This window comes from Hypomesus nipponensis, chromosome 27, assembly GCF_054491055.1.
Source record: "Hypomesus nipponensis isolate SF chromosome 27, ASM5449105v1, whole genome shotgun sequence".
Taxonomy (NCBI): domain Eukaryota; kingdom Metazoa; phylum Chordata; class Actinopteri; order Osmeriformes; family Osmeridae; genus Hypomesus; species Hypomesus nipponensis.
Genome location: NC_140387.1, coordinates 5,124,653 through 5,147,623, shown reverse-complemented (window position 1 = coordinate 5,147,623; position 22,971 = coordinate 5,124,653). Strand labels below are relative to the sequence as shown.

The window sequence follows — 22,971 nt, the reverse complement described above, 5'->3', positions numbered from 1 at the left end:
AAAAGGAAGGGACGGCAGCGATGGCGTCTTTGTGTTTCAGCACCAGCGGTTTCATCCATAGATTCAGGTAGTCTTTAGTACTCAGCCACAACTAGTTGCAAACTCGGTGAAATGGGATTCATTTAATCATGTCAAAAGTTGTTTGTGCCCTCGTGGTCTTTCATCGAGGGTTTCGTTTAGGTGCAGTTATGTGAAGCTCTCTGGAACGTTAATTGAAAAGGGCAATCCAAATGTGATTGAAAATGGCAGTAAAAAAGAAGCCAGAAATTGAGAGAGAAGGAGCGTGCAGACCAGCAGATAAGACGAAAAGTGCCGACAGCCCAAATATTTAATCACACATGGCCAATGTTTGCTGTTGAGTTGAAATTTCCACTTCCAGCATACTCTGGGGAATATTCCGGAAAGCAGCAAATAACTTTCTTTGTGTATCAGCAATGACAACCAGGATGGTCGGTTTTGATTGATAAAATATTTTTATTACCGGTAGGTAAGAAAAAATAAAAAATAAACATGATATGTCAAGGCAAGGCAAAATGTCTTGGTGCCTTAGCTCATGGTACACACAGTGGCCCATTATACGTTTGAATCCAAATTTAAGTTAGCCACATGGAAATATCAGCACTGCATAAAGATATTACGACTACCTAGCCACAAACAGGATACTAACCATACTGCACATTGAACAATCGAGATAAAGTACCATACACGGACTGCATTTTCTTTTAATTCAAGCAATCTTTTTCTTGAAGCAAGACTAGGACCCTTCAAACCTCGAAACTCGCATGAATAGAGATGCCTACTACTGGTTTAATAGCGTTGTTACATAATATAAGAGAGAGGCGGACAGACTCCTAATCCTGTGGGAAATGAGCTCATGGAGACATGCCTGTGGCTACAGAGGCAGCCAGGGATGGCTGCCTTGAGGCAGACTCCTGAAAGCAATAAAAGCAAATGCTAACGCTAATGTCACGCAGAGCTGCCAGATAAACGGTAGGCACGAGGCGGACCCACTCGGCTGGGCTCAGCAGGACTCAGGGAGGCCTGAAGGAGCTCGGATGAGTGGCAGCATGATGATCTTTTAAGGGACGGTTTTCCACAGTCATTTGCATGGATGTGGATGCTTTTGAACACCGGTGACAAGTTTTTGTGTAAAATAAACGAAGAAAAAAAAACGAAAAAGATACTTTGACTAATAGCACATTATTATTATTATTATAATGCATAATGCCATTCATGGATTCCTACATTAAATACATTTGATTTAAAAAATATATTGTCTTCCCAAAACATGAGTGCTGTACAACTTGTAATATACTATACAGCATAGCCAATCAGTGTGGTAAATAATTGAAAGGCTTGGTGGTGTATGTGATCCAATGTCACCGAGAACATCCACTCTGCAAGATTTGGGCATTTTAGTCCACATCACACAAGACTTTCAAATGGTACATGAAGTCGAACACATTCGATTGGACCACTAAAGGTGAACATGGCCACTCTGCTGTGTAGTAGGTGGATTGACTGGACTCATTACGTGGGAAAAAATGAAATGAGAAATCTTCATCTGAAAAGGATAAGAATCTGAAAACGTGAAAAAAGGCTAAGCAAAACATGCTTTGTTCAAAAGATAGGAAAGTGACTACTTGGAATAGATCACCAATATCATAGTACAGCAACACGTACATCCATGACAAACAATTTTCAACGTGGACAATTATACAATCCATTATAGTCAAATTACCCATGCGGCACAGTACAATTAACTAGTATCATTTCAAATGTCCCTGGTGTTTTGGTTGCCTGTGTTTCCCATCAGCTTTGCTCAATCTGATCAACCATCATAACGCTGAGGTAGATGAACAGTGTGTTATACAAGTCCATTATAATACTGCATGCACCCTTAGCCAAGAGAGCCTGAGGAAAATCCATTTCTCTTTCTGGAGAAGGCAGGGTTTTTTCTTCTTTTTTTATGGACAAGGGGTTAAGACCTCGTCAGGGTTCACATGTGCTTGTCTGGCTGTTTTGAAATGAAGGTCATGGGGGGTGAAGACTGGGCTCAGGTGAGATGATGTCCCTCGTATAAAGGTTTGCCTTTCGGACACCTGGGACGAAAGGGAGCCCTGAGAAAGGGGTCCTTCAGAGCTCCCCCTCCGATGGTCCAGGAGTGCAGGGGTCCCACAGCCACAGAGCCCACGGCGGCCTGCTGCCCCACGCTGGAGACCACGCGATGGGCCGCCACGGGCTGCTGGGGCAACGGGGCCTCGGAGCGAGGGGAGACGGGCAGGGGCTGTCGCTTCGCGGGGGCCAGGCCCCAGGGGGCCAGTCGGACCTGGGGACGGGAGTCGCGGGGCTGGATCTGACGGGGGGCGTCCGGGTTCGGAGGACGCGGACGGACGGGGGGAATCGTTTCGACGGGCTCCCTTCTCCTCCCACAAGGGGCCTGGGGAGAAGCGTCGGAGGACGGGGGGGGCTTATGGGGCAGGAGGAAAGTGGAGCTGGGGACCACACCTTTCTCAGCCGTCCTAAAAGGGGCGAGCAGGAAGACGTCCGGCGAGGTGACAGCGCGGTCCGCTGGACATGGGGGGCTTCCGAGGGGTTCCTGCACGGGTCCAGAGCGCCGGCTGGAGGGGTGAGGCGGCTGGGGGGGTGTGTTGCTGGTGTGTTGTGCCAGGATTCTGGGGATGGAACAGTCGTGCATGCAGGGAACCAGGACCCCCTCACAGACTACGCGCTGTTCCTCACAAGCCTGCCCAGGGCCCCTGATACCAGACCCCCACTGCACATCTGTAGGGTAGAGCGGAAAGCTAGTTTAGTGTAAACAACTTGTAAACAACTACTATTTGGTCTTAAGGTCTCAAGACTTTATTGGAAAACGGAGGTACTGTACACGGAGAGGTAAGAGTAAAAGCCGAGATTATATTTTGTGTGTTGGGGTTTTATCAGATTATTGATTACACAGTCAGTCATGACCGTAGGATACCAACATTACATTCACGTGGCCTAATTCTGCCTTCTGTATCCGAGTGTTGAATCACAATGTGCGTCCCAAGAAAAATCACTCACTGTGAGCTTCGACATAAGACACCATCTCACGGATGATTCATGAATCACAAGACATGAGGTGAGAGAAATGTCAACAAGACAACAAAAAGGTTGACACAAGGAACAACCGGACTAAGACTCTTACCTGTGTAAGCCTGCCGTCCGGACAGAGAATGGTCAATTACTGCAGAACTTAAGGGTTCACACACAGTGAATGCTGCAATTGCATTTATCCAATGTTATGTTTAAAACCTTTAAAAACGTGTCTCGGGGCTTCGCAAAGCCACTGAATGAATACTCAACAACAAGAGTACATTCACATTTACACATTTATTTCACCATCTCTTTCTTTGTAGTTATTTTTAGTCATCTCACAAAAATAGAAGGTGCACACAGAATGACACAGCACTGGCAATAAGGGGTCGGGTGCCATAGAGAATGAGTGAGTTTCAGAACACTCAGAAGGACAATGTCATAAACAGCTTCCACGTTTGGCAAAAACATCAGGGAGGATGAGGGGGTGTCTGGATTCACTACGTCACAAGTTTAACTACCTGCAGGCCAAGACCTTTACTGAGTACAACAGCACCGTGGTGTCTACTGGGAGAAGCTCAAGGATTGCATAGGTTCATAGCCACATTAGAATCCGCGAATGACTTCACTGTACAGTGTAGGGAGAGAGAGAGGAGGAAGGGGGGGGGGGGGGGGCGGAAAACATTGTGAACAAAAGCCTTCCGCTGCAGGTACTGTATCTACAAATGCCTGAGATATGGGACAAAAGGATTGTTACGTTGCCGTTATCTTTTTCTCCCTTCAATAAATGTTGTCAAACTGGAATTAGCTGCTGGCATGTCTTGCTCCACAAACAGTTGTATGCAAATGTTTGGGCCCCCCCCATGTCAAAATTCTTGTTACTGTGAATAGTTAAGCGAGTATAAGATGAACCGATCTCCCAAAAGGCATAAAGTTGAAGATGACACATTCCTTTCCACATTTCAAGCAAGATAAGTGTATTATTTTTCTTTTGTATAATTTTGGAATAAAAAAAAAAGAAAGGCGCACCATGCAACGGTTCTCAGAGAACATCCACCAAGGTCTCAGACCTCAGCTTGTTAGTGTGCTGGCTTAATGTTCACAATCATCGATGGGAAAGGCCAGGCAAATTTCGCTTTAATAATAGCTTTAATATTACTCTGACTCCTCAAACCTTGTCCCACCAATCAGCAGCCATTGGCTCCTCTAAGCAGCTGCCTAGTACTCTGAAAATAAAATAACTGATGCCCATACAGCAGGTGAAGGCTATAATAAGAAAGCTAAGAGTTTTGGAAGTGTGGAGAGTTCAAGTTGAGTTCTGGAAGAAAACGTTCAAATTCGACCCCAAAAACATTTCAAGCTTAAATTCTGATTTTTAACATCCGGCATATCGAGGACAGGTAGAGTAATCGAGCCTCAATGCAATCGAAATGGACCTAAAACATTTTTTGGTCGAATTTTATAGGCTCAAAAAAAATTTGCTCTAATTTTTTCAGCTCGAAAATGTTCGGATCAAATTTGATAGGGTCGAGTTTTTTATGGTTGAACTTTTATGATTGCATTTTTTAGGCTCAAATTTGAGCAACCTGAATTTTATTTTACATTGAAATATATTCAGAGGAGAATTCAGTGTTGTTTAAATTTCAATATCAAGTATTCGATGCCTTTTAAAATTCAAAACATTATGGCACTGATTTGCTTCCACAGTCCTCTTCAACCATATGCCTTTAGGAAATCAGGTCATCTTTAGCTCGCTTAGCTATTCACAGTGACGGATGTTTAGACCATGGGTGCCTAAACCTTTTGCGTAAAGCTGTATTGTCAAATAAAAGGTACTCTGTACTTCCTGGGCCACGGAGCAGCAGGGACAGGGGTGTTTCGCTCACACAGGAGCGAGCGCGGCGCCTCGTTCACTGTGCCCTGTGTTCAGGTTGGGGGAAACGACTCACTGCCGAGGACTGAGATCTGTGACCCTCCTGAATGTCGAGTCATCCATCATCATTTTCATCTCCCCCAGCCTTCCACCCGCCCCCGCCCTCCTCCATTGAAATCAATCATCTTTTTATTCCATTGGTTGACATTGAGAAATATTCTAACCTATGTATGCCATTGTCTCTGTCAGAGGTCATTAAAGTAGCACAGGGGCCCTGAGACCCGTTAAGGACTCGTTAAGATAGACTGACTCACTCTTCCTACCTGAGAGAGTAAAGAGTGCTGTGCTTTCAGCGAGAGAATTCAAACGGCAACACCAATTTGAGTGTCGCTGTTATTGCAGCGAGTCGAACAACACCACAAGCATATCACTCCCCCACAACTCAGACTGGCTGTTACTAAGTTACAGTACATCATGTCAACACGCACGCACACTCGCTCGCACGCACAAACCATCAAGTTATCGAACAAATCAACGGAACATTCAACAACATTGCCATGCTTTGATATGAGTCTCTAGGACCAACGAAAACCACTGCACATAATCATGGCTTTACAGAGCACTAGTTCAGCAAGGGTAGTAGTTCAGCCATTATTGAGCAATGAATAAGAACTGATTCAGGACAACAGTCCCTTAGATGTGTTTCCATTGCAATCAATGGGAACAGTTTTGTTCACTTTAACCAAAAAAAACACAACCTTAAAGAATGTCAGCAAAACCAAGCCTTCAAAGTTCACTATACTTTTACTTGGAAGATGTACAATTTGTCTCAATCCTGAAAAGGTAAAAGCTAGGATTGTCACAACTGTATGTTCTGCTAGATTAACAATAGTTGACGAAACGTAGTGGGGGGGGAATAACTTTTCATCACACATTTGCACAAACAGGAATAAGATATTTAGTATTCAGTATTTATCCGTCTTCTTCTATGATATAGATCGTAGGAATCATTATATATATATATATATATATATATATATATATATATATATATATATATATATATATATCATCATTATATATATATATATATATATGATTCCATTTCATATACTAATATTTATTTCATACATTCATTCTCTAACACTAGTCATATTCACATTTATTAACAGACATTAATAAATATATATATTTCCATATTTTTCCACAAGTAAAGCTATGACAGACAGGGAACGAGAACTTTTTAACAAGGACTTCTTACTTCTTTTTTTTTTTCTTTTTTTTCTTTTTATAGAGGAGGAACCAAACCAAGGGTCATTACCTCTGTGCCTGTAGGTATTGCAAATGTACATTTTCTAGGATAACAATAACCCAAAAAAGGAACAGGTGTGCAGGATTCTATACAGCTAGGAATGCACATGAATATGGTCGGAGTATAGAATGTTGTTGATGGAATGGCAATGACTTTTGAGTAGCCTGATTATGCTTAGTTCACTAAATGGTCGTATCAGTGCTCACTGGGGGAAAGCGCCCCCTTCCCTCTCTCTCCACGTGTAAATCGCTGAAAGAATCATTGTCGACTCTCTGTATCGCACAGCCCCTTAAAACGGCTGAGTTGACTGAAAAGCGTTAACTATTTGACTTTGAGCCCGCAGCCTCATGCTCTAGAACTCGAAGCGCGACGCTTTGGGAATGCTCTGGAGGGATCAGCTTCTAAAAAGTGTGTATGAGTTTCAATGACGAAACAACCACTTCTATACGACAGCAGGGAATGATACACGGGCACAAACACCCCCGTAAGAGTGCTAAGTAGGCTACGTGGAAAGTTGGCAAAGGAGTTCCCCCTCCCCTCTTAGTATGCTTCATCTTAAGTGGTAGCCTCACGTTATCCTGTAGCTACCTTGATGACGTGCAAATCATTGGGAGAGGGATCCTCTTTTCTGAAATGGCGCGAGACACACAGTGGCACAACGGGACCTGGCGAGAGGGTCCGACGCAGGGGTCCGGCGAAAACCAAGAAGAACCAAGACACAAACGGGCAGACACGACAGGCACTGACCGACGACAGAGTGAGGTCCAAAAGCTGCCATCGATCGAATAAACGGGTGAAAAGGAAAGCGGGACACAGTGAAAGGATGACGGGATCGAGGGGGAGGGGAGACTGAAAGCAGGCCACAGCGGGGCGCCCAGCAGACAGGACAGGACTTGAAGGAGGGGGGTGTTTCTGATGAAGATGGATGAGGTGAAAGCAAAAAGCAAGTCAAGGTTGACGCGAGTGGTGACGGGGGCTATAACAATAAGGTCTGGATCTATAATACACCCCCCCACCCCCACCCCCCACCGCCTCCACACAACACAGCTCCTCTCTCCTCTGCCAGCTGCAAATGGGTCTACAGGTCGATGAGCTGGTCCACTAGCAGCAGGGAGCGGGCCAGACTGGGGAGGCTGGACTCTGAGCTGCCACTGTTACTGCGGGAGTGGCCTCCTGTAATTGGCCACAGAAAGGGAGGGGGGGAGGTGGAGGGAAGGGAAGGGGAGGGGGGGGGGGGTTAGAGGCAGGGAGAGGCCGGGAAGGAGGGAGGGAAGAGAGCAAGGGAAGGGAGTCACAAGAAGCAGAAAAGAGGAAAGGATCGGAGAACACGTGTAAAAGGAAAGAGAAATAGAAGCTGAGAAAAACACGACCAACCGATAAACTTTAAGCCTACTTGGGGGGGGGGGACTAACAAAGTGGTAACAGACAGCCGCGAATGACCAGTAAGTGTCCAGGTACGAGGACAGTAGCGAGGCGTACCTTGGGAGGTGCTTTTGGGGCCCGTGACGGGGATGGGGTCAAACTCGTCCTCTGGTCCGGGCTCTGCCGGAGGGGGCGCGTCGGGCAGATGGGCCTCCAAGTCAGTCATCAGGAGGGAGGAGTCTGCATAATGAGGCAGGGAGGAAGAGAGAGATGAAGGCGCGTCAGAGCACCGGGGCTCTCTCAAAGGCGCTGGAAGCAAAACGGTCACATGCACGTAGAGTTTAGTGCATTCAAATTAGACGGATCATCTCCAGATGGTCAACCTCGGCATTTCCAGACAACACCGTCTCTATGACGATGGCCGACCTCCAGTAACACACGCGCGCACACACACCTCTATTTCGTCGAGAGAAAAAAAAAAAAAGAGGACTTTGCCGAGTGTCGAGGGGGCACCGTGTTATTACGTTCAAGCCTGGTGGTTCTAACCACGGGACGGGACGGAGGGGGTTTACCTGCCAGGGGCTGGGGGGCCTCCCCAGACAGCATGGTTAACTCATCCAGGGCAGAAGCAGCGGAAGTGGGGGCGGAGAAGAGAGAGGGGGCACCGCTGGGCCCTTTGGACGGGGCAAACTGGCCCGAGATGAGGGAGCAGCCCAGGAGAGAGTCCTCCCCGGTCAGTGCTTCTGGAGGAGCGAGGAGAGAGGACAGGTCACTGACAGGTCTGTTGGCCAAGCCAGGGGTCTGACTTGATGGCTCGGCTTTGGTGTGAAAACCTCAATGATGGACAGCAGCTCGAAGCCGTGATATTTCGGTCTATTCACCCTATTCCTGAACTCGGAAATGTCCTATGATTTATACTTTGGATATTTTATTCATTAGCTTTGGATGTTGTCTTTCTCTTAGATGTTTTAATTAAGTGTGAGAGCAGTTTTTAATCAATGTATTATCCCAGTCATGAAAACGTGTAGGTGGCTACCCACAGATAAGGTTTTTACAAATCAGGATGACGGCAATTTAACATATAGATGATCTCTGCCATTGCAGGAATGTAGCAAAATAACATGAAAGAAAAAAACAAAACAGCAAATTGTAAGGTCCACCTTTGTCTACACATTTGTAGATCAAGTCTATGTATAGACTTGCAGACTTAGACATGAACACACTTGCAAATATAAATACACAAGTTTTTCAGATATTTTTGATCTCGCACACATTTTTGCAGATGCAGGCAATCATTTGTGGATCGTGGAATACATTTGTGAACTGTTGTGCTCAATTGTTCTGCTACAACCATGGCCGCATAGCTGCACCACCTAAAAGGTAGCTCTTCACTGGAGCCAAGTGGGTGGTATTAACACTGAGGAGCGAGTCACACTATAACAGCATCTCAAATATCACAGAAGAAAAGGATGGGTCTTTGGCAAGCCAATTGTTTGAACGACTTTGAGCCGGCATTACACACAGAAGGCTCTAGAAAGAAGCAAAGCCGGTTCAGCTGGGAGACTCCGAGGGGTGCTGGTGTCAGCCGGCACTAGCAGGGTCGCACAGTGCGTTACAAAATAATTCCTTAGTTCTCTCCCCCACCCCAGCCGCCTCCAAACTTGGTTCTGTGTTTGCGCAGTCTGTTTGGGAATGATCTCTGCTAAAAAACGGAGATCGTTTTTTATTATCTCTGCTCCGCTTGCCCGGGACAAGTTGATTTTTTTGTAGGGCAAGTGGAAGAGAAGTGTACTTGCCCCACTGGACAAGTTAAAACTCAAACAAAATAAAATGCCATGTTACTTCACGTTATGTTCCACTTATTAGGTCTATGTTATCGATTTTATTTGACTGAATTCTGCATTTTCAAAACACAAAAAGGTGTCTTTGTACCAAGATCTCTACAGACCTTGCAGCTAATTAAATGCTCAACACTTGAATGGGTGCTTATTAGCTACTTCAAATAGGAATTATTTACTGTGTCGTCTCAGTTACACCATCAGGGCTTTGAAATACTGTTTTTAAAGACAAGGTCTCAAAGCCGCGCGTGACAGTTAGCTAGCTAGAAACGTCAATACACACAGAACAAATATTAAATGATAAATCTTTACCCGGACAAGTGACTTTTGTGCATGGACAAGTGAAACGTAAAAGTACTTTTCCAAAGGACAAGTGCCTCAAAAAGTTAATGTCGAGCCCTGAAATGGTGCTCAAATTGACAGAGATAAATAGATATAATAGATCCGGGCCTGGCGCTGCATGGAGTTGAATACACCTCATGTCTGATCACGAGATGTTCCCTGCACCACGCAGCTTCGTTTCTGGACAGGGGACAGAGGCCCCGTCCACACTAGCCCGAGACATGTGAAAAGGCTGGGTTCGCGTAGTAGGACGGGGTCCACGGAGCTTTTCAGATACGATGACATTCAGTTGCTATGGCATTGGGGGTAGCTTTCGCTCTATAGCTGTAATGTCAAGATGAACATACTACTCCATCTCTATAATGTATTTACCAGTCTAGTTACTGTAGCCTACTTCAGGTACAAGAATGATCACTTAATAGAAACGCGTTTCTCCTACGCAGAAGGCGAACGTTGTAGGCCTACTCGGTGTGCCTGAACGATAGGGGGACAAGGCAGAGAAGACGGTTTATACCAAACAAAGAGCGGCGATTCTGGGTGAGACCTGGTTGAACAGCTAGCTGGTGGGACAATTTTAAAACACCAAAAGGTATTGCCAAAGGAGTAGGCCTATGTAAACAGAGCAGCGTGGCGGGAGGGAGGGGCAGGAGTGGCGTAACCATGACAACGACTGTCACGTACCGAGTTAGTGTGGAAGGGTAACATTTAGAAAACGACATGAAAACGCTTGTGGACGGAGATCGTTTTTTTATTGATTGTATATTTTGAGTTGTATTCACATCCATTCTGCAGGTACAATGCATTGTGACAATCAAATTTGATTAGGTTAAAATCAATAAATAATCGTGATAATTAATTGTGATCTCAATATTGATCAAAATAATTGTGATTATCATTTTGGCCATAATCGTGCAGCCCTATTAGATTCAATGCCCATGCGCTGTTGTTGGGGAAATAAGATGAAGATCTTTTGAGTGAATATATCAAAGGATGAGACGGAATATGATTCCTTTGAAATGAAATCTCTGTTCTCGGCCTGGCCTTCCTTTGACAGTCAATGTACGGTGTAACTGTAATGGAGGTAGGAATTAACTGACAAGCCTGCTCTCACATCCATCAGTGGTCAAATTACTATTATTATGTTAAATAACATCCATTTTCAAAACCATGAATACTGTCCATTGATGCTCCAGCTTGCTTAGAAATGGGTATCATACTTTGTGTTGTCTGTGAGGCAGTTACTGACCAGAATCAGGAAAGGCTCTCTCAATCTGTGTCAGAGGAGACTCCAGACCGGGGATGAGAGGGCCAACAGACACCTCCGCTGGAGCAGCTGAGACAAGGAGAGAGGAAGTCAAGGGGGGAGGATGTCAGAGCGGACACCAAGGTGCATTGGCCTAGTAAAAGAGATGATTGCTAAATAGGCTCACTGATAGCTTCGAGAACGGTGAAGAAAAGGGAAGAGGCACAATAGGAAGAGAGGGAACAGGACCAAAATAAATTGAAAGTGTTCACGTATACCCCTTTCACACAAATCGAATTAGATTGGACGTGGGTAGCTGGTGGTAAAATCTGCACTGTTCGTTACTGAACCATGGGTTACAGGGTGTAAGATGGACAGTGTTTTTATATTACTACATTTTATTACGTTATAATTGAAGTATTTTATCATTGTTTACTAGCCATTTCCCGTAATTGGCACACGACTTAAACAAACTTTGACTGGATCACTTCAAGCGCTTTTTTCAAAATATACTTTTACAATTAATCATCATTTAGCAGACGCTCTTATCCAGAGCGACTTACAGTAAGTACAGGGACATTCCCCCCAAAACAAGTAGGGTAAAGAGCCTTGCCCAAGGACACACCGTCATTTTCACAGCCCGGAATTGAACCGGCAACCTTCTGATTAGTAGCCTGATTCCCTAACCGCTCAGCCTCACCTGAAATATACGCTCATTAATGTCCAAACACAATAGCCCTTCCTGCCAATGGCTTTGATATGTAGGTAGTAACCAGGCCTGCCATTTTAGGGTTATAAATAGCCTAAACTCACGCAAATATACAGGCCTGGAGACCATCGCTTTAGGTTTTAGGTGTGAAAGGGGTAAGAGAGACACGAAAAGATTAGTCTGAAAGACTATGGCGATTTACCTTTGGCAGATTCCTCAACCGATCCACCAAATGGATCGGCCAGTGACAAGAGGCAAGGAAGCATAAGAGAAGGGTCTGGGGACTTCAGTCCCTCAATCAGCTTCTCTATAGATTAGCAAAGAGAATGAAAGAAAACAAGTGGAAAATAAGGCAGCGTGGAACAACACAAAGACCACTGAAGAAAATTGCTTGTTCTTCGACAGCAATTCTTCAGAAATTGTTATGGGGAGAATAGGAAAGGTGTAGGAAGATGGATTTAAAAGGTTAAGACAGACTCAAATGAATGCAGGACAATATGTTGCGTATTTGCAATCCATGTGCATCAACCACACAACGGGATGGAAGGAATGGCAGTTGTTATCGATTGATTGATCTGACAGGCCGTTGTGAGACACAAAAACCCAGTGTTTAAGTGAAGAATGACCATAAAGAGTGAAAAGCTGAATTTCCCGGTATCGGTAGTAAACCATAGTGTTACTTTTAGCCCTGTGTCTAACTTTCCCAATGGAAAGAACTGCTTATTCTTTCAAAACAACCTCGACATTATTAAGCTATTTCTTTTCAAATGATCAGCAGTGCCAGTGAACATGATGGTCAACAACAGCAGATGATTTAACAGCATCATCATGTGCCGTTTGTGGCTAAAATTATTTGTGGCAACTGGTAAACATTTTCTCAGTCATGAGGCTGAAACGGACAAGTACGCTTACATTTCATGATTTTCCGAGAAAATACCCTTGATGTCATATCAATTGGATTCATTTCCTACATATCAAGAAGAGTAGGGTGGATTTTCAACAAGTATCGTTAACTGGAGATCAAACTTGACATTGTGACATTTGAGGGGAAAAAATAACATCTGAAAAAAGCTTGGAAGGCCACACATGACCAGCAACACTCACACGACTGTGAGGGACGTTTTTCCACTTCCATTGTGAGAGACAATGGAAGTGTTCCCATGAAGACAATGACACCTCAGACACTTCTTACCTGGTGTGTTTGAGAGTGAGAGAGCATTGAAAGGCTCTGGAACGACCAGCGACGAGGTGACTGAATCCAGTCCCAGAAAGTCTTCCGTATGCTCCACTGGAATGAAATGATGAAAAAAAAAGACACGAGACAAATTACATTGTTTAATACTATGCAGATAATTGCTGTTGTATTTTTGTTGTCATTTAGCAGACGCTCTTATCCAGAGAGATATAACTGCTGTATGACAGCTAAATATATTAAAACAAATGAAGCTTGTTTTTTAGTTTTTTTACCGCTTCCAGAGGACTCAGGAATGTCCCTAAAATATATTTATATATGAGGGTCCTATGTGAGGTTCTTATTGCAACTTGTATGTTCTATGTGTACTTTTAGGAGGGATCAAATCATGTCAAAAAATTATAAAACGTATTCTGTTTGTTTATTTTTAATTGCTGAAGCAACTTCTTTGCAAAAGAATCAAATAAAACCATGTTTATTGTTGTTTTTAACCATGTTTGTGGTAACCAATAACCATGCAATAAAACCCAGGGTCTTCGCGATGTCTTCGTTCCATTCGACATCACAAAAGACAAACACAGAAACTGAACCTAGCACTAAACTGAAGCTAGCGGTACCTTCGTTTAGCTATCGTTTAATTGCATTAGTGGTCAAACTGGTTCCAGCTGACCCAGAGCACATCCAGTGAGGAAACCCCCCTGAGGGGAGACCGCAGCCCTACAGCCGACCTGCTGGCCAAGTGACTGGAACGAGCGGGAATGGACACCTCTGACAGGAAATCTAAGCATGCGTCAGTAGAGTGTATACACAGAGGCCTGGTGTAGCTGTGCTGGTGGAGGGTGAGAGGGAGGCTCACCAGCTGGCTGGGGGACCGTCTGGTCCGGGGAGGAGGACAGCAGGCCTGGGATCAGATCCTCAGCGGGGGCCTTCTCTGGTTCTCCAGGTGCGTCTGACAACAGATAAATGACAAAGTTACCCCGACACACACGCACGCGCACACACACAATAAATGTGGTGTCAGTGACGCGCACACGCACAATTTGTCGCCTTACCATCAGCCTGCTTGTCCTTCTTCACCAGTTCCTCAGCAGTGAAGTTAGAGAAGCCGTCGTCATCAAACGGGTTCCATGCAGGCGTCGTGGGGGCACCAGAGCCTGCGGGCGAAGCCGTGGCGACCTCCTTGCCGCCTTCATTGGCACACGCTGGGGTTCTAGAATTCAAACACAAAACACAAGGGAAGCTCAGCCCCGCGGGCGAGTGATGTCATGCGGCGGGTGAGTGACGTCATGTGACGCCATGCAGCTCTTCTTACCGGTTAGGGTCGACGTCTGCAGCTGCCGCTTGGCTTCGTTGTTTGGGGTCACTCTCTGGTGAGCCGGTGATTGCAGTCAGAGGGAGGTCTCTAGGGACAGGCCTGGGCTCTTCCTGCTCCGCGGTCTTGGAGGATGGAGGGGGGGGTTGCGGCTGGGCTGCAAGCGCCTTTGCGTGAGGGGGAGAGAGTACGAGAGAAGTGTGAGGGAGGGTGTAAATGGGACTCATATCCGGATAACCACGGAAAATGTGAACATGTTATTGACAAAGGGAAATGGCGAAGGAGGCATGATTGACGAGAAAAAGCGTGAGATAAAAAAGGGCCAAAAGAAAACAGCACAAAAAAAAAAAAAGGATATTAACAGACAAAAATCACGTCTTTGCTGTGCCCCCCCAAGAAAAACACAAAAACAAAGGGAATTCATACATTTGACAGTGACTGATGTCCTTTCATAACAGACCCCCCCCAGCTTGTAAAATCATTGGCACGCAACCAAACTGAAAATAAGACGTGCGCTTTTCCAAAAACGTGATGGATGGATAAATGAAGATGGATGCATGACGTCATGGATGACCGGGCCCAACCGGAATGACGACGGTCTGGAGGTGGAGGGAGGGGAGGGGGGGCTGTTACCGTCTGCTGTTTCTCAGCAGCATTCGGACACGTCTCGGAAGAGCCGGGCTGGGTCCGGACGAGGGGCTGCGGGGCAGCTTGGGGCTGGAGGAGCACGGGCTGCTGGTCAGCGAGCGGCTGGGGAGCGGGCTGGAACTGGAGGACGGGCATCTGACCTCCAGAGGGCTGGGAGGAGGGAGGCAGGGGAGCCGCGGAGGAGGGCTGAGGGTCGAGTTGCGGCGCCGGGTCCGCTTGCTTACGACGGGCGCTCCGGGCGGGGGCTTTGGGCGGGGCGGGGCTGGACGGGGCCTGCGTTGTTTGCTGAGGGGCGGGGCTAGCCACGGTAGGCGTGGTCTGCTGTGGTGTGCCTGCCAGAGCTTGTGGTTGGGCCTCGTTCTTGGCCAGGACTGGGACTCCTCCCCCTGCTGCATTGACATCTGCTGGGATTGGCTGCCCTGGCTACCATAGAGATGAGTGACAGCAAGCAGTGTCAATAACACACCCGTGATGTCAACTATCATGGTCAGGTGGGAATAAAAGCATTCTAAATGTTCCTTAAGAGAAATAGCAAGATTGTATAAAACTTTGGTTATTTAGAATCCACACCATTCTTCCTTCAAATGCACAAATAGTGTAATCGTATTCATAGTTTCCTCCATTCCCCACTCACTCCTTCAGAAACAGAATTAAAAGAACTACATAACTAGACCAAATAGCATAGTTAACAATGGCATTCAACATTGTCTGATATTTACCACTCAACTGAAAGCCCTAACTTGCCACTCTAATCCAGATGCATTATTACCTGCTTCTGTTGAGTGGGGGGTTTTTGAGATTGGTTGGCAGCTGCTGGAGGGGGGCCTGCACTCTGGGCCTTGTGTGATTGGAGGGCTGCTGCAGGCTGGGAAAGGTTCAGAATCACACCTGTGGATGAAATACAAATAACTGTAACTACTAGGCCAACTTGAAACCAGCACGTATCGTTTCCCCCTGTGTTAAACAGTCTCGGCCACCGTACGTTGGTTGCTTAGCAACCTAGACACGCAAACACGTGAAAGCTTGTCTGGTAGGGGCTTTTGATCAAACTTGAGGACTCTGCTCAGTGTAAGGCAAGGATGTGGCGGTAGGCTACATGACAGTTGTAGGAAAACCCGGAGGGCAGACCAAAACAGAGAAAAACTGGTGATGAGTGAAACCGAAAATAAAGAGACTAGAATAATTGTGTTGTCTATAAATATTTAACTGGACAAAAATAAATTCAGTTTAGTTCATATATTCTCAATACATCTTTACACCCCGTTATATGCAATGAGCTAAATAAAAATAAATGTTTTTGCTCTGATTTAACCCAGAGTCAAATAACTGTAATTCTATTGGTATTGGCATTATTTGGTTCATGCTAATACACTGTTCAGTTTCCCATCTTCCTTTAAACCATAGGGGAATTAGTTTGGGTTGTTCGGACAATATTTAACCCCCTACAAAAGGGAATCTCGCTGAGCGTGATCCTCTTGAAGCACTTGAAGAAAAAGAACTGTGAGGACCGTGTACACACCAATGGGCTGGGCTGCTCCGGCAGGGAGGTTGGCTCGTTTGCGAGGGGTGAGGGCTGCAGGCTGAATGGGGAGGATCCCCGCGCTGGGCTGGGCGTGGCTCGCCTTGGGCCTCTGACGGGGGGTGATGGAGGTCTCAGTGGTGGGGATGGGGTCGGTAAGTCTAAGGGCCGAACGTACAGAGGAACACAAACGTTGGTCAAGATGGTTTGCGTTTAGGGTCTGAAGTGAGAAGGATTGAGCGGCGGTTGGCAGCTCCCTCACCTGGTCTTGCTCTGGGTTTGGGTCTTCTTGGCTGCGGCCTCGCTAGCTTTGATGGGTTCAGGGAGTTGAGTGGGAATAGGAGAATTCTGGAAATGGAGGGGGGTGGGAGGTGAATCAATCCTCATTTAGATAAATGGACGAAAGACCTACATGTGTATTGCAATGCACCGAGTACAAGCTTGAGAGAAGTGGATCGAAATAGGAGAAGAAAATGACAAAAGTGTACTTTCGAAAGGCGTAGAGAGAGAAAAGTCCACGGCTCAACCAGTCAACCCTTCCACCACCCCCCCCACACACACACACACACACACACACAGAGAAAGGCTCAAATACAACCCGAGAGCAGAGGGAGGACTGACCTTCACATTCTGAACAGGGCATTCCCGCCTAGCCATTTTAAAAGCAAAGTAGGACACCTGGTAGATGTCGGGCCTTTTATCGGGGTCGGGCTCCAGCATGTACCCTGACACACACGACGACCCGGGTGTGAAAAAGACACACAGACGTGGGAATGAGCGTTAGAACACGGAGAGAGAGAGAGAGAGAGAGAGAGAGAGAGAGACAGGGAGAGACCACCAGGCCATCACCACCAGAAACAACACAAAGCCACAAACAACAGACCCACACACACAACCTCGAAAGCCAAGCCCCCGACTAGAGGGGAGGAGAACAAGGGGGGGGGGGGAGGGGGCGTTCACAACACAGATTCAAGCAACGCGACCACGGGACCACACGACAAGCCCCCACGCGGTGCAAGGCGGGGGCCCGCGAGGACGAGCGTGCATACTGACGGATGAGGCAGTGGAGGTCAAACGAGTAGCGGGAGTTGTCCGGGATGGTGAAGTTGCCGTCGCAGATGGCCACCTGGCTCTCCCCAAAAGGCAGAGTGAAGAAGCACACCTTGTACAGCAGACAGCCGAGCGCCTGGAGGACACACAAAGGGGGGGAAGGAATTTGGTTACATCTCGACCTTCTAAACCCTTTAAACTTTGAAGAAATGATCCAATGTTATGGCAATACGTATGATGACGCAATATGTTTGGCAGTATGTTCCGGGGAAGAAGCTCTTGAGTCCACTAACCCATATATCTGCTTTGGTCGTGATCGTTTTGTTATTGTAGAGATTCACCATCTCAGGGGCTCTATATGAAAGAGTGGTGTACCTGAAGGAGGGAAAAATTAATTGTAAGAAAGAATGACAATTCTTGAACGACATATGACATATCCTTGTTAAATACCAAAGACGCTGCCCAATGACCCTGGGCACTAGATGCCCTGGCAAATGATATGTTATGTCACCACATGACATTTACTCATGCTGCAGGTGTCTTGTGTCAACTAGGGGTGGATAGTATGAATGATATAGAAAAATGCCTGTATTCATTTTCCTCTTGGTATGATTTTTTTTGACTTTCAAGTAAGCCCGAGGCTTAGCGCCCAGCCCTCGTGTCACCCTTCACAGCTTAGAGTCTTGAGTCATGGTCTATTTTCAACAATTTCAGTCAACATGACGTCTACTTCTCAACGCCCACGTACTTTTTAATGTCTTCCTCGACTATTGTCACTCCCTCGGTTTGTGGGTTCTGGAACTTGTTGGTGGCGCTCCCAAAGTCGCAGAGTACATAGTGACCCTTGTCATGCAGAAGAATATTCTCAACCTGCAAGCACATAAGAGATGTCTGTCACAGCGGGACGCCGTCACATGAGCCACATTTCATACAAGCAGCCCCAACAGAGTCGTCCGCAGTTGAGAGTGTAAACGATAGCACTGTCCCGAAACACATCGAGCCATAGTTGGCGGAGTGCTCCTGACTGCTCATTGGCTAGAGTCAGCCAGACTTTCAGCTGTTTTGCAATAAAGACACTGTGATAGGTTTAAATATCAACATCATCAGATGACTCCAGGTCACCACCGATTGCAGCTGAGCTGTCTGAACTCCCCTTTCGTTGTCAGGCCTACCACCAAGGTGCTGTGTTCTAGGCAACACATACACTAAAGACAGGAGAAGGAGACGGTCGGCGGCGAGAAAAAGAACAGAGAAAAGGACATGAAACTAATCAGATGTCCTGCCTTGAGGTCCCTGTGGATGATGGGTGATTTGCCCTGGTGCAGTCGAGACACAGCGTCGCACGTGTCACAGAAGATCTGCAGCACCTCAGCCTCGGTGAAACCTGTCTGCAGCCGCTGGTTCATCAGGTTCACCACCTGGCCCCCTGCAGAGACAGAACATTGTTGACGGACGTCCAAAACTGTCAATAGGGGGTCCGCTGTTATTAGTTAAAACAGGCCAGGAGAAAAGTGGATTTTCACATCAATGTGCTGTTAAAGTGCGTTTGTGACGTCACAGACAACACTGGGCCAAACAACAATTCTCTAAGGCTTGCAATAACAAATATGGAGCTACTCTTACTGCTAATTTGACATTACATTTCCGTCACTTTCCATACTACAGCTACACGATGTTCTCCACTACCCTTGCCAAACGCTGGATATCAAAACAGCAACACTGCCGTCGTGTGGAAAGACAGCGCCCTCGTATGGACTAACGGGGTCATGTGAAATTGCCGAAAAAGACGTTTACCACAAGTTCTGTGGTAGCGTGGCCCTTTTTTTAATCGCACGAGTGACCTTTACAAGGCAAACACCGTGACCGTCCAGAGACGAACACAACCGGCTTTTCCTTTTCTTTTCAACCGGCTTTTCTTTCCCGCTCCCACTAACCTTTACAGAAGTCCATGAGGATGAGCACCTCCCATACGTCTCCGGCACCAACAGCTGTAATACTGGAGTCCAGATAGCCAACAATGTTCTTATGGCCGACGAGGTCCTTCTGCAGAACCACAATGCACGGTCGCGGGTTAGCAGCCGACAATGAAGGTGCACACCGAGGTGAAAAAACAAACAGATGGTGACGGCTTGTTCCTGTCCCCCCCCCCCCCCCCCCCCCATCCCCGTGGGCCCGTGGCACGCACCATGATCTGGATCTCCCGCTTGCACACTTGCAGGTCGTGCTCGTCGTTGACGTACATCCTCTTGAGGGCACAGCGCACGCTCTGGCTTGTGCGCACCAGGAACACGATCGCAAAGCCCCCTGCGGGAGGTGGAGACAGCCGACAAGAAATGTTTAATCGTTATGTTCATTTAGCTTGTGTCAGAGCAAACTCAAGGGACCTTAAAAGGAACAATAGACGACAATGGAGTGACCATAATAAGGGAAACGTTGGCATGATGAACAACATGCTATAGACGTGTTCATCAAATTATAATATCAATGCAAGTTGTGTCAATGGCCCTTGTGGCACTATGATTAATTTATTGCCATGGCATGGCCTTAAGCAAATACTAGCCTGTAAAGGCCCACATACAACCATATGGTATACTTCACTGCAGATATCTGCACAATAATGTTTCATGATACTGTTAAAAGGCAGGTGCATAAGACTATCTGACAATGGTTTGCATACTGAAGGTCAGCCTGACGAAACTGCAGACTAGAATGATGCAGTAGAGCAGTGGTTCCCAACCCTGGTCCTCGGGACCCCCTGTCCTGCACGTTTTAGATGGTTCCCTGCTCCAACACACCTGATTCGAATGAATGGGTCGTTATCTACTTATGCAGAAGCCTGTTAACGACCCATTCATTTGAATCAGGTGTGTTGGAACAGGGAAACATCTAAAACGTGCAGGACAGGGGGTCCCTGAGGACCAGGGTTGAGAACCACTGCAGTAGAGCAGCAGTATGTGTGGAGACGATGCTGCTGAGCCCAAACTGGGGCAGGGGCATCTCAACTGTCAAGTAGACAACCCAATGCCTGTCATCTGCCACTCTACTCAGAGGGTCTCTGGTGAGTCCAGAAACTCTCTCAGAAAAGAGAGAGTTTGTGAGTGTGTGTGTGTGTGTGTGTGTGGGAGGGAGGGAGGGAGGGAGGGAGGGAGGGAGGGAGGGAGGGAGGGAGGGAGGGAGGGAGGGAGGGAGGGAGGGAGGGAGGGAGGGAGGGAGGGAGGGAGGGAGGGAGGGAGGGAGGGCAGTGGAGATAAAACAAACAATTATTATCTTCTATCTCACATAGGCCTGCACTTTGTATTCACAGTGTAAACACTACCACCTGAGAACAGAGGACAAGCATTGTAAAAGAAAGTTGTAAACGGATGCTGCGGCACTGAAACTGATTTGGATATTTTTTTTTTGCATGTTCATCAGAACTGGCCTGTGGATAGGGTCTACGGGAATAAAAGCACACATTATCTTATTATCTTATTTTCAACCAATTATTACTATTCTATTGATGTTGCTAGAGTGAATAAAACTGTATAAAATCTTAATCCTGCTTTAATGTGTATTACTGTGCAACAATAACTTCAATTGTGTGTGTATATATATATATATAAATACATATATACACACACTGAATAAAACATAAAGCCAATCTAAGATGGTGGGTGTTGTGGCTGGGTGATTGGACTTTAAATGAGTCATTTGTGATTTGGGCTTTTTTTGTATATGTGGCTAAAACTAACTGCACACGGTACTTTGTGTGTTGTACCAGCTGTGAAACCAGCTGTGAAGCCGTAGGCCAAAGTGTGATGGGCAATGTGGCTCGAGTCACTGCCTGCAGCGCTTAAAAGATGAGCAGCAAGCTTGCAATACTTATTGCCAGAAATTGCCAGAATAGTATATGTTATAGCAAGGACAATGCCTATTCCTGAATAAGATTGCCCTTAAAACCTGATGAAAGCACATGCTCATATTAGTAGTACTCGTGTCCGATGACTCATACATCCAAACCTGTCCTGCCCATTTAATCAGGGCCTCATTCATAAGTGGATCTCCTGCCCTGCATGGGATTTACCACATGAGGCTGTTAATGACAGGGAACACTTCCATTTGCCTGACCTCTGAACTTTATCCATCCACGATAGGCTAAATTACAATTGAATGGGAAAGGTAGTGTAGTGTTTCAGATAGTGTGGCCTAGTCTTCCGAGAAAGGGAAGATGATACTACCATCAATGGCATTATCAACAGAACATACGAGAACAGTATGTATTACACCCTTTATTTAAGTGTATTTTCGTGGCTCAAACAAAGCAGCCCAACTACCAATTAACCTCTCGGCGTGAAACGTTGTTAGTTTCCTGTCTGATTCAATGGTTACCATTGCATTGGCCAGATTAACATTCACCAGTATAGATTGAACTGGCAAAATATCTTACCTTCGGCTACTGTTTCTTCAACAGTGACTTGGTACCGACCGATAGTAAATGCACGTCCAATAAAATTGCCACCTGCATGACTCGATCCACTGCTTCCCCCTCCTGAACCAGGTCCAGAACTGACCAACTCCCGACGAGAATCAAAGAACTTCCTCATGTTATTAAGTGATGAGGGGCTTTGATGCCTTAATTCTAAAGAGTGCAATAGCTAAATTATACTTGTTTCCAGTTGTATTTTGTGGACAGAGCAGCTATTCTTTCTGACACTGTCTGCTTGTTTGCTGATGAAAAGCATTCAGTAATTTCTTAGCTGGCTGGCTATATCGATCTGTCAATTAGCGAGCTAGCTCCAAGATGTCAAAAAGTGACTATCCTTAGCAAGCTGGTGTCAAGTCTCCCATTTGCCTGATAAACAGGCGTATGTTACGTAAAATACAAACAAGATATATCACAATGATATCTCGTTCTACAACATATAATTAGTGAACAAGCCTGCTATCGTCTTCAGGGAAGACATTTCCATCAGTCCAGCTGTTCATGATACCCAGCTAACGTTAGCTAGCTAGCTAACAGAAATGTCCCTCCATCACCGTGGCTATGACATCTCGTGCAGCTAAGGTTATCCAGGTTAACCTCTAAATATAACGACGTGTTTCAATATATCCGCGGTGCAAAGTATGTGGTACCCGATGGGACAACTTTACACCATTTTCCATATTGTGTTGTAAACCGTATTTGTCTGTCTTTACCCTAGCTAGCTACCATATTTAACGGTGTGGCTAGCTGGTACAATTTTCTTATAACCACGAACGAACCTCTTTTTTCTCGCGACAGGAAATGTCTACTAAATTGGCAGGAACTAGTCATTTAGCTAAATTTACGATTTTAAATGTCAGTTTGGTTTTGTCGATAAACATCTTCAAAATAAAAAACAAATCTACATTACTCGCTAGCTACACAGTAGCTTTCACTACGTAACCTACAAGCTTTGGTTGCTGCTGCTGAGTACCACAACAGCTCTGCTGCTGACTTGCTCATCTACGTCATTGCAGAAACATGGGATCTGTAGT

The 22,971-nt window shown here is 46.0% G+C and overlaps 1 protein-coding gene across 9 annotated transcripts; it reads right to left on the bottom strand.

Annotated features, from left to right (window-relative positions):
* Positions 1 to 454: 454 nt before the first annotated feature.
* On the bottom strand, positions 455 to 22,909 carry aak1b (AP2 associated kinase 1b). 9 transcript variants are annotated; one of them, XM_084694150.1, is made up of 21 exons: positions 21,902 to 22,909; positions 19,661 to 19,779; positions 19,410 to 19,518; positions 18,759 to 18,901; positions 18,224 to 18,345; positions 17,769 to 17,850; positions 17,479 to 17,611; positions 17,047 to 17,150; positions 16,688 to 16,773; positions 16,426 to 16,586; positions 15,676 to 15,794; positions 14,892 to 15,329; positions 14,259 to 14,425; positions 13,999 to 14,156; positions 13,803 to 13,895; positions 12,947 to 13,042; positions 11,957 to 12,061; positions 11,049 to 11,135; positions 8,195 to 8,365; positions 7,740 to 7,862; positions 455 to 2,784 (listed from the first exon to the last, which is right to left on the bottom strand). In XM_084694150.1, the coding sequence occupies exons 1-21, from the start codon at positions 22,056 to 22,058 to the stop codon at positions 2,057 to 2,059; spliced, it is 3,501 nt and encodes a 1,166-aa protein (XP_084550276.1). In that variant the 5' UTR covers positions 22,059 to 22,909; the 3' UTR covers positions 455 to 2,056. The 9 variants fall into 9 exon arrangements, 8 of the variants coding, with proteins under 8 accessions (XP_084550276.1, XP_084550278.1, XP_084550277.1 ...); XM_084694157.1 differs by lacking the exon at positions 455 to 2,784 and adding an exon at positions 7,283 to 7,433; XM_084694152.1 differs by lacking the exon at positions 8,195 to 8,365.
* Positions 22,910 to 22,971: the final 62 nt, after the last annotated feature.